Below are 12,188 nucleotides of genomic sequence, written 5' to 3'. Positions count from 1 at the left end.
TCTCCCCACCCCTTATTCCTCCTCCCCAATAGATTATAAATTTCTAGTCCTGGATCTGGAGTTAGACACCCTGGGTTCAAAGGATCTCTGACACTTACTAGCAGATTCTCTATCATAGCATTGATTCTCAAAGGATATACCAAGAGAGTTCAAGTGATAGTTAGGTGAACACAGTGGATAGAGAGCTGGACACGGAGTCAGAAAGACCTGAGTTCAAATCTACCCTCAGATACTTACTAGCTTTGAGACGCTGGACAAGTCACTTAATCTCTCTCAGTTTCCTTATTTGTAAAACAGGGATAGTAGTGGCATTACCTTCTAGGGTTGTGAGGATTAAATGAGACAATATTTGCAAAGTGCTTCACAAATCTCAAAGCTCTTTATCAATGAGAATTAATAAATGTCAGCTGGTCCTACCAAGTTTGAAAGGTGTCCCAGTAGACTTAATGTAGGTCAGCTGAGGATTAACCTTCTAAGTTTGGAAAGATCATGAGGTTGACCAAAGGGACAAAGACCACTTACTAAGTCAAGGAAAGGTGATCCCCAATGGAGGACAGAATGTGTACACTTTACAGATTCCTGAAATTCTAGAGGGCTAATTTTATTTAAAGAAAAAAAAAAAACAAAAAACCAAAAACCAGGATCACCCAGGATTCAAGAAACACATTCTCTCCACAAGACCAGCTATTTCTGGCCAAATGGTCACCTTACCTGTTCTGAGAGTAGGTTTCAGGCACGTAGTACATGTAGATGTTTCCTCGGGCTTCCCTTGCCCAGTGGTTGGCCATGTCAATAATGGGACAGTTGATAAAATAGTCTCTGGAGCAGGAGAGAGAGGAGAGAGAGTCTGTTAGAGTCCATCTGGGTAGTCACACTATGGATGCAGTAGCCCTTCCTAAAATAATGGATGTCTCTTTTTGAAAATGAGGGCCCTTCACCATTCACACCTGTGCTTTACCACATGTGTCTTTAGTGCCATCCCAAGAGAACTGGTCTGCTCCCCAATCCCACCCTCACCCCCCACTCACCACCAGCACTACACTGTATCCATTCCCTCAAGGAGGGCCAAATGCTGAGGCCACAGAAGAATATTCCCAAAGATAAACAAGCAACCCCTTCTATACAAAACCTTTCCTGTTCCTTATAGCCATTAGTGTCCCCCACCCCCAACAGAGCACCCCAACTGCTCTGTTGATATATTTATCTGTCTACATGCTATCACCCTTGTTATAGAATACAAGCTCCGGGAGGGCAGGAGTTGTTTTGTTTTTGAATCTCCAGTGCCTGGCACATAGTTTTGGCTGGACTTAGATAATAATAATAATAATAATAGATGATGATGATGATGATGATGATGATGATGATGATAGCTAGCATGTATACTTTCCCTTAAGTTATACAAAGTGCTTTATCTCTGAGCTCATTTGATCCTTATGACAACCCTATGAAGTAGGTGCCATTATTATCCCCATTTTACAGATGAGCAAACAGACACAGAAGAGATTAAGTGACTTGCCCAGTGTCTCAAAGCTAGTAGGGATCTAAGATTGGATTTTAATTCAGGTTTTCCTGACTCCAAGTCCAACACTTGATCAACTGAGTCAATTAGCTGCTTAATAGAGTGTTAGACTATTGGATTGAGTGTTGAGCTTGAATTATAATCCTAAATTCTACCTCACATCCTGATTACATGTGTGGAAAGTCACTTAACTATTTCAAGCCTCAATTTCCTGAGCTGTAAAATGGGTAATTATAGCAGCTTCCTCACAGGGTTGTTGTGAGGATCAAATTAGTTAATTTATTTAAAGCACTTTGGGAATCTTAATGTGCTATGTAAATGTAAGTTATTATCATGATTTTGAGTTGGGAAAATTTCATTTATTATATTTACATAGTAAGTGCTTAATAAGTGTTGATTGATTGAATGATTAATTAAAGGAAGGACTTAAATAAATATCATTAAATGAGTAACTGAATATGAGAGCCAGTTCAGGGATGGTTACATTGGTTCAGCACTATAGGAAGCTGGAATGTGCCCTGATGGGGTCTATCATTCTATCTACTATTTTGGGTGGCTGATACAAATACAGTGGGAGTAAACTTGTAATATAATTTGGAATGTTTCTGGGCAAGGAGAGAGGCTGAGAGTAACAGGAAACAGGAAAAAAGCAAATCAGCAATGCAATATTTATTGAGCATAGTGCTGTACACCTTTGCCCTGGTCACATCATTTCTTGAATATTGCATTCTGTGATGAGTACCACATTCTAAACAAAGCTTTGATAAGCTGGAGAAGGTCCAGAGGAGGGAAATCAGGAGGGTAAAAGAAATTGAGATCATGCCTTATGAGGGTTGGTTGACAGAAAAAAGGATATTTAGCCTGAAGAAAACAATATTTAGGGGAGAGATCAAAGCTGTCTTTGAAGAGCTGTCACATGGAAAAGAGATTATATTTGTTTTGCTACGACTGAGAATGCAGAACAAGGAGAAAATAATAGAATTTTCAGAAAGGTAAATTTGGGCCCAATGCAAGGAAAAACCCATGATCAATTGGGACTATGCAAAATAGAATGGGCTGCCTTAGGGAAATAGAGGGGTCCTCATCATTGGAGGTCTTTAAGTGAAGGCTGGAAGATTTACTGTTGAGATTGGACTTGTTTAGGTTGGATTAGTCTTCTAAAGTCACGATTCTAGGGTTTTATATAATAGATTTGATATTATAGAAAAAGTGTGATACTTAGAGCCAAAGGTTAATCACACAAAGGTTTAATCACAGCCTCTGACACCTACCAACTTAAGTATCATTTAGTAAGTGACAAACTCTATGACCATCAGTTTCCTTGTTTGTCAAAAAAGGGGATAATAATTCTTGCATTTCCTACCTCACAAAACTATTGTGAAGAAAGTGATGAAAGTACTATAGTGCTAAAAAAAGTACTATATAAACATAATGTTGTTGCTATTGCTATTATTGGTAGTAATAACATAAGATATATAGTACAGTAGAAGAAACAATGAACCTGGATCTTGGTTAAAATCCTGGCTCTGCTACTTATTAGCCACATGATCTAAAGCAAGTCACTTTAATCTCTTAGATTAAGAGACTGGCGTCGGGGTGACCAGGAAAGGCTTCATGCATTACATAGTTTTTGGGCTCAATCTTAAAGGAAATCAGGGATTTCAAGAGATGGATGTGTGCAGGGAAGGCTTCCCAGAGAAGGTGGAATATGACCACCATCCTCTCAGTCACCCAAGCTCAAAACCTAGGTGTCATCCTTGATTCCTGTCTCTTTCTCACTCTTCCCCCAGATCCAATCCATTGGAAGACTTGTCAATTCTACCTTCATAATATCTCTCATACACACCCCCTTCTAGCCTCTGACACAGTCACCACCCTAGTGCAGGACCTCATCACTTCCTGCTTGGACAATTATGGTAGCCTTCTGGTTGGTTCCCTGGCTCAGGTTTCTCCCATCGTCCACCCAGCTGACAAAGTCATCTTCCCAAAGAACAAGTCTGACTGTGTCACTTCTCTACTCCAAAAACTTCAGTATCTTCTGAATGCTTTGCTATAGGTATCAAATGTAAAATCCTCTATTTGGCCTTTAAAACCCTTCAGAGCTTGATTATTCCTTTCTTTCTGGTCTGCTTATACCTTGGTCCCCTCCATGTACAGTGACAATGATCTTCCATCTGCCAACCCCGTGAATTTTCATTCACTGTCTCCTAAGCTTCAAATGCTCCCCCTCCTCATCTCTTCCTGCTGGCTTCCTTTCAGGTCTCAGTCAAATCCTATGCTCTTCAAGAAGCTTTTCCCGGGCCCCCTCGTGCCTTCTGTCTGAGGTTGCCTCCAAATAACTCTGCATATACCTTGTTGTTTATATGTTTTCTCTTTCATTAGATTGTGAGCCTTGAAAGCAAGGACTATCTTTGCCTTTCTTTGTATCTCTGGTGTTTAGCACAGTGCCTAGCTAGCACATAGAAAACGCTTTTTGGCTAACTGAAACGGATTTTGCAGGACAGGTAGTATTTCTATAGGGGCAGAAATATGGGAAATGAAAGAACTTTTCAGACGACCCAATGACCACACCCATCACTGTGGCTTGGTGTTCCATCTACCATATTCATGTCAGTCTGGATGTGTCAGATAGGTTGCATGAGGGGTGTGCTGTTGCATTCAGCTATACAAGCTGATCCCCATCTGTACTGGGGTCCTTAAAAGGTGTTTCTTCCATTGGCATTCATAAATGAATGAGACAGACAGAGAGAGGAGGGAAGAAAATCTGTGGGTCGTGGCAGAAGCAAATGCAGTAAGGCATGAGAAAGTGTAAGACAGAGTCAGAGGGGGTCAGGAATAGACATGTCTGGTTACAGCAGGAGGTTCCTTGAGAAAGTGTTCAGCCTTCTCACTTCTGATCTCCTCCCGGTATCACAGCAAGTATTTGGAATTGTTAGATTTCCACCCCTCAGGCATTCTGGATTCCTGCCAGTCTATAGCTGTTACCTATACCTTGGAAAGAACAAATCAGTCCACACGACCAGATGGTGCATTTTCCATGGTGTGTGTGTGTGTGTGTGTGTGTGTGTGTGTGTGTGTGTGTGTGTGCAACACAGTTTCTTATGGAAAGGATACTTGGAATAAGTGTAGAATTTCCCCACAAGATGGATCTAAAGAGATCATACATTGCATTTAAAGCTGGAAGGGACCTTAGAAATTATGTAGCCCAACCCCTTCAGTTTACAAATGAAGAAACAGGCACAGAGAAAGGACAGATATTGTCTAGGTCACCCAGTTAATAAGCAATGAAAGTATGATTGGAACTGAGGACCTCTGACCCCAAAGCCACTATTCTTTCCACTGTCATTCTCTTTTCTCATGCCTCTTTTCTATATTCTTCTTTCTTCTCAACAATGGAAGCTATGCCAATTACCAAGATTATTCCTAATAATAATGGAATCTGGGCTATGATGAACTAAGAAAATAATTATCAATAATACTTTTATGTAATATTCTAAAGTTTGCAAAGGCCTTATATGGTAGGTACTTAATAAATATACGATTGATTGCTATACATGGTCCTATTATCTACAGATATTATTACGCTAATTTTCTAGATGAAGACACTAAGGCTCATTGAGATAAAACAAGTTGCCCAAGGTCACTGAGCTAGTACATGTCTGGATCAAGATCTAAATCCAGGGCTTCCTTCCCCATCCAACAGCCTATTCGTTGCACATTTTGGTGCAATGGAAAGATCCCTAAAGGACTTCTGTTCAAATCTAAGCTTTGCTACTAATTTTACTTTGGGGAAAAATTTGCTTTACCCTCTGGGCCTTGTTTGTTTGTTTTTTTAATCTGTAAAATGGGTTGGTTGGGCTAGCTTTCTAAAATCCCTCTGAGCTACTGACTAAAGTACCAGAGTGAGATGATTCCTCTAATACTGTACCTAACACCTCAACAGACCTGATACATGTGAAGATTAAAATATTTTAAAGAGATTGTATTCCAATCGATGCTATCCTCTGGGAGACAAGAAGAAGACAACTGTAAAATTCCTTCCAGAATGTGGAGGGACTCCCCAGAGAACCTAGTCTCCTACTTGAGTTGCAATCACTAGCCATAAGTGCCTGCAGAGTCCCGTTTCAACTTGTAGGATACATATACCTGCTCTATGATGAGTATTTAAAACCAGTGTTAGATGGCTCTTGTCCTGAATTAATAGTCAAATTGCAGTGGCCCTGGTGTGTGAAGCAGGAGATAATGTTCCTAGTCTTTTTACTTATATGAATTTAATTCTCTCTTCCCTTGTGTCCAAAACCTTACTTTTTGCACCCATCTGCTCAATCTACATCCCTAAAACCCGGCCTTTGCCCAAATTGTGTATGTTGACTGCCTCCCTCCAGGTTGGCCTAAAGCTGCACCTTAGTCTCAGTCCCTGGATTCATGGAAATATTATTCTATGGTAATTGACTCATTACTTGTGTCCATGTCAGCTCCTAGATCCAGCTCCCTATGCCCCCAAAACCACCATGCCCCATTAAGCTTGGCCTGTCTCTGTATTGTCCCATGATTGTGCTAATGATTTCCATTTCATATCTAAGTCCCCCAAAGCTGGAAGAGAATGTGTTGTCCAAGGCCAGTCGTAAATAGCTCCAGCACCATAATTGCATAACCTTTCAGTGTGGCACACTGGAAAGAGTACCAGGTTTGGGTATGAAGTTCTGGGTTTGAATTCTGGCTCTGTAGCTTACTACTTAAGAGGCAGCTGGAAATAATATTCACAATTCTTATATTTGTAGTTAGGAAGACCCGGATTCAAATCCTGATTCTGACACTTAAAAGCTGTGTGACCGTAGGCAAGTCACTTAAACTTCTGTGCCTCAGTTTCTTTATCTGTCAGATTGGTAATAATGATACCTGTAAGTGTAAAGACAGCCTCCCAGGGTTGTTTTGAGGCTCAAATAAGTAAGGTGTCTGCAAAGCACTTTATAAACTTGACAGCACTATATGCATGCTGATTTATTATTATTAATATTATTATTATCACTGCGTGACCTGGAGAAAGTCATTTAATCTCCTATACCTCAATTTTCTCTGCAAAGTGTAAGGTGGATGAAATTATCTCTAAGTTCTTTCCCAGCTTTGAATTCTATGATGTGATGAGATTGTTTTGATGAACTCTAAATTCTACTTTCTCTTCAGCAGAACATGTTGGCAATTTATATTTATGGAAATCATGCAGGGCTTAGAGATTCCTCATATTTCATTAGCCAGACTTTTCAGAAACTGACCACATAGAGTATTGTGGACTTCAGGGAAAGTACCCCTTTCTCTTCTGTAAAATGCCCTGTGAGACTGTGAACTCAGTGAGGGCAAGGAGCACACCTCATCTAGGCTTTGTATCACTCCTTTCACCCAGTACTATGCTAGCTAGGCATTTGTAGGGTCAAACAAATGTCTGTTGAATTTAAGGGAATTATATGTTTTTTAAAAAAAGATACCCATCTCCAGCTCCCTCCATCTAGTCAAATTCGACCCATCTTTCAAGGATCTACTCTGGTTGCACTTCCTCTTTGAAGCCTTCCTTGATTCCCCAACATTCCCTGATCACCTTGTCTTCTGATAGAACACTCAAAGTCTTCCTACAAGTTAACACTTAGATATGAACAAGTTTTTATTCTTGTCCATCGTTTTATAGAAATTGATACCTTCTGGAACAGGAATTCTCAAAGGGTGTGTAGTGACACATTGGTTTCAGTAGGTAAACCATTCTGTCAATAGCACGTGCATGTACGAATCTCCTGACTCTTCCGTCATAATGCCAGCTTGGACAATCCACGTGCTGTGAGCACTTTGGGCAATAATAATACCATACCATGGATAAAAAAGATCCTAGATTCTGGAAGTAGATACCCTCCATGCTACGGAGGGCTAAGTCGAGAATCTAGGGTGGGTGTGGGCAGTAGGCAATGTGGCGTGGCAGAAAGAATGTTGGAGTCATCAGGAGAGTTGGGGAAGGATCCCAGCTCTAATCCTTGCCAGTGGTGTTACCCTGGGTCAGTCATTCTTCCTTCTGAGCCTCATTTTGCTTATTTTAAAACAAGGAAAATAATGTTTGTATTACTTATCTTGAAGATTAATGATGAGGAAAGTGCTTTGTAAAATTGTAAAATATCATTGAAATGTGAACTATGAGTATTACTTTTGTTCATTTATTTCAGTCAAGTCTGATTCTTTGTGACCCCACTTGGGGTTTTCTTGGCAAAGATACTGGAGTGGTTTGCTATTTCCCTTCTCCAGCTCATTTTACAGATGCGGTACCTGAGGCAAACAGGGTGAAGTGACTTACCCAGGGTCACAAAGCTAGTAAGTGTCTGAGGCCATATTTGAATTCAAGCTTTCCTGACTCCAGGCCCCTGTGCTATCCACTGAGCCACGTAGCTGTCCCTTACGTATTACTACTTAAAACAAAAGGTGATTTCATACAATCATAGGTATGGAGCTGGAAGGGATCTCAGAGGACATCAAATCCAACTCCCCCATTTTATAGATGAGGAAACAGAAGCTGAGATCGTTTAAGTGACCTGCCTAGGGCAATATAGCCAGTAAGTATCTTAGGTAGAATTCAAACCCAGGCTAATCTGAACTCTAAGCCTAGAACTCTATCTACTTGTGTCACCGCTGATAGAACTTATACTTGGAGAAAAATAAAAGTTTTAAGATTGAGCGCTGCTTTTTAACAAGAATTAAAGTGTGTCGTCTCCAACAATTCTATACCAAGGGTTATTTTGGCCTATCCATTCAATTGTTGATTATTTGATCCATTTTCAGATTGGAGATTGTAACACCCTGGGATGTCTCCAGCAGACTGTCAAAACCATCTGACACCAGTTCTTCCTCCACTGGCTAGTGGAGCAATCATAGCCTGGCCCTGACCTGGCTGAGAAGAGGAGCGAAAGGGGAACTATGAGCTTCCTGAAAGTAGAAGTTACTGGATGTTGAATCAATCATAACGGCGTTCTTCCCATTTTGATCAGAGAATAGGGTGAATCATGGCGGGAGAGAAGGTGATGGGGGAAGAGAGGAAGGGGAAAAAGATGAAAGATGCAGAAGGGGGCAGGAGATGGTAGCGATCTTGGAGGAAATCTTTGGGCAATCATTTCCTGAAAGGCTGCTTGAGGCAGAAGAATTTGCTCTTGTAAGGAGAGAGAAGGTACATGAATGGTTTCTAAGGGACAAATACATTCAGTGGCATTTTATTTAAATTGAACTATAGGGACAATAAGAGTTTAGTTCTATGTGTGTAGGAATTTTCCAAAGAAATGAACCAATCTTTCAAAATTTAAATTTTGACCATATGGGATGGAAACTGAGAGAAATGATTATTAAATAACCAAATATTGGGGAGATCTAGGAATTTTTTCCCTTCCTCATTTGGAGATTAGGTCAAAGCACAGTTCTCTGAAGGGCAGGGTGGATAATGAGATGAAATCTTGGAACTGTTACCCCACGCAATTAGAGAACCTTACAAAGAATTGAATCTAAGGTAAATTCTGGCTGTTGCTGTCCACTGAGCAGAGCCAGATGCTCTTTTGCCTAGATTGCCCTAGGTGGGGTAGTCTGGTTAAGAGGTAAGTCTCTTTGTCCAAGACTGAATGATCAGTCATGTCCCCCAGCCCTTCATTAGAATAAGCCACCCCTCATTAGAATATTCATTATTAACATTAATTTTTAACTAACCAGAGTTGATTGCTACCCTTAGAAACACCCATTCTTCCAAGGGCATATAAACATTGAGTAGGTTTCACGAGGGGTCTTTGGCATTCAAGAGTGCCACTGATCCCTTTTATTAATTATATGCTAGCATGATTAATAAAATAATAAACTATGTCTCTCAAACTTTTTATACATCACAGAACTTTCTAAATTGTAGCCCATACTTCCCTACTTCCAATGGAGAACATAGAGTATGGCATTTAACCTTCCGCTGATAACTGGTGTAGAGGGAAAAGTGTTGAATTTCAAGTTAGAGGACCTGAATGCAAATCTAGGCTCTTCTAATAACTACCTGTACCAAGTTACATGAGTCACTTAAACTCTTTGGACTCAGTTTCTTCCTTTGTAAAATTAGGAGGTTGGATTCAATCAGGGGCTATTGACCTTTCTATATGTCATGAACCTCTTTGGTAATTTGGCAAAACCTATGGCCCTTTTCTTTAAATAATGTTTTTAAATAATTGAAGGAAATGCTAAGCAGAATATCCAGTTTGTTATCTTATGTATATAAATGTGTCTTTTTCTATATGTATATGTTTTATCCTCAGTTAGAATGTAAGCTCCTTGAGGGCAGGCATTGTTTCATTTTTGTCTCTGTATTCTCAGAACTTAGCAAGGTGCCTGGCATATAGTGCTGAATAAATACTTGTTGATTGATTGCATAACAATCCTTTGAATACTTTAAACTATCTTGTCTTTGCCCTCCTCCCTTAATTTTCTTCTCCAGGCTGAATAACTTAATTTCTTTAATGTAGCTCTTCTTCTAACCAACTGCGTGAGCCCAACCAAGTCAATTCAACTCTCTAGTCCTTCCCATCTCTTCTGTGAAATGCTAGAAGATTAGTGGGCTAAAAGATCACTCAGGGACTCTAATAGCTTTAAAATTCTATGACTTTACAATTCCAGTCATATCCCACCATACAACAGACTATATTATTTCTAGTATAATGGGATTTGCCAAACAATTAATGATCATAATTCAAGCTGAAACATGAGTAAAAAGCCAAGCACCTTTGTGTTTCATGATAATCACAACAAATCATGGTCAATAAAAGCTAACCTCCTTCTATCTCTTACCGGGTAGCATTTTCCAGCGCCCTGGAGAATGATGAGTAATCTTCAGTTGAATGCTCAAGGGAATAATACCATGTAGCTGCTGCTTCAATGCTGGTTTCTGAGTCCTCTCCTCCCAGGGAATTCTGAAGAGCTTGGTAAAAGGCTGTTTTGCTACTGGTTCTGCCTTGACTTTCTTCAAATTTCTTAAAAAAATAATTTTTTTGAAAAAGGACAAGATAATGACATATTTGAATTGAAATAGTTTAAACCAAAAGCTCCCAAACCCTCTGTCAACTGACTAAATTTAATAGGTCCCTGGTTTGATTCATTTTTCCAATCTATCAATTCCCCTGAGCTAGGATTTAAATGGGGCAGAATCTTAGCTCAAGTAGTTTCATTAGGAGAGTAGAGGGCTAGAATAATAGGGAGATGACAGTCCTACCACCCTCTGCACATTACAGGGCATCTGGAAGGAGAATTCTGTTCATATCAATTCTGGCTAATCATTTTAGGTGATGGTCACTAATCATCAGGGACATGGTATAGTGGAAACAAGGACTGAACTAGGCATCAGGTAAACAAAGGGAGGAGGGAAACAAGCATTTATTAAGTGCTTATTCTGTGCCAGGCATTGTGATAAGTGCTTCAAATTTGATCCTCACAACACCCTGGGAGGTAGATGTTATTAATAGCTCCATTTTTACAGTTGAAGAAACTGAGTAAGGCAGAGGTTAAGTGACTTGCCCAGGACCACACAGTTAGTCAGTGTCTGAGGCCAATTTTGAACTCAGATCTTCTTAATTCTAGACCTAGTGCCTTATCCACTGTGCCACCCAGCTACCTTGATCAAATCTCTGCTGCTGGTTAGCAGTGTGACTTTGAGCAATTCCCAAGGTTCTGAGCCTTAGTTTCTTATCCTTAAAATGAGGGGAGTGGATTCAATTCCTAAGTCCTTCTACTTCTAATATTCAGTTGGTTCTATGATCCTAAGCATACTTTCAGAAAGTTGAGCCTCATACATAAAGGACCAACTTGCCCAGGTAAGATGTGTCTTCATCCCAAACAATCAATGACCTGTGCTGAAAATACTCTTTAAGATGGAATTGACACACTAATCCCCAAGGTGGCACCAGGAACGAGTCAACAGAGAAATAAATCTCTCCTTATACAGAGGAGGAATTACCAGCTGGTGGATCTAATATTTCAGGATTCTAGATAAGACAAGTAAAAACAGAACTCTCATCTGCTTAGGTTAGCCCCTCTCAGGTTACTCTCCATCTATTCTGTATGTATCATGTAGGTACCTATCTATAGACATTATGTCTCTTGCATTAGAATGTAAGCTCCTTGAGGACAGAGACTATTTTTGCTTTTTTCCTTTCTATCCCCCATTGCTTAGTCCAATGCCTAGCACTTAATAAAATGTTTATTGATTGGGAAAATATTCTTGGTTTTGTTTGCCTCTTTTATCTACCTATCTCTATAAGGACATTCTCAAAGTCTGTCTAAAGAACTTTGGAATTGATTATGAGACATGGGAGACTGGCACAAGACCACCCAGTATGGCGTGCCCACATTAAAGAAGGTGTTCTGCTCTATGAGCAAAGCAGAATTGCAGTAGCTCAAAAGAAATGTGAGATATACACATTTAGAGACATCTCCACTCCAAACTATTTGAGTCTGGCCTGTGGTAGAGCCTCCTGATTTTGTTTGGTCTGATCAGCCTTGGTCAGACACACTAATAATACCTTGACCCCAACATAGTGATGTCATTTTGGTCCTCTTTGAGAATGAAAGACAATCAATCAATCTATCTATCTATCTATCTATCTATCTATCTATCTATCTATCTATC

General features: G+C 39.9%; 1 protein-coding gene across 1 annotated transcript in view; it reads right to left on the bottom strand.

Annotated features, from left to right (window-relative positions):
* Nucleotides 1-12,188, bottom strand: part of TG (thyroglobulin) — a 371,783-nt gene that overhangs the window by 20,139 nt on the left and 339,456 nt on the right. Inside the window, exons 44-45 of the mRNA XM_027845510.1 lie at nucleotides 10,355-10,536; nucleotides 712-819 (exon numbers count right to left, since the gene is read on the bottom strand). Coding sequence (XP_027701311.1) covers nucleotides 712-819; nucleotides 10,355-10,536 — 290 coding nt within the window. The remainder of the gene's footprint in view (nucleotides 1-711; nucleotides 820-10,354; nucleotides 10,537-12,188) is intronic.

This window comes from Vombatus ursinus, unplaced genomic scaffold (genome assembly GCF_900497805.2).
Source record: "Vombatus ursinus unplaced genomic scaffold, bare-nosed wombat genome assembly UNPS02014973.1, whole genome shotgun sequence".
NCBI classification, from domain to species: domain Eukaryota; kingdom Metazoa; phylum Chordata; class Mammalia; order Diprotodontia; family Vombatidae; genus Vombatus; species Vombatus ursinus.
Note: the sequence above shows the minus strand (reverse complement) of the source record. Positions and strands in the feature narration are given on the sequence as shown.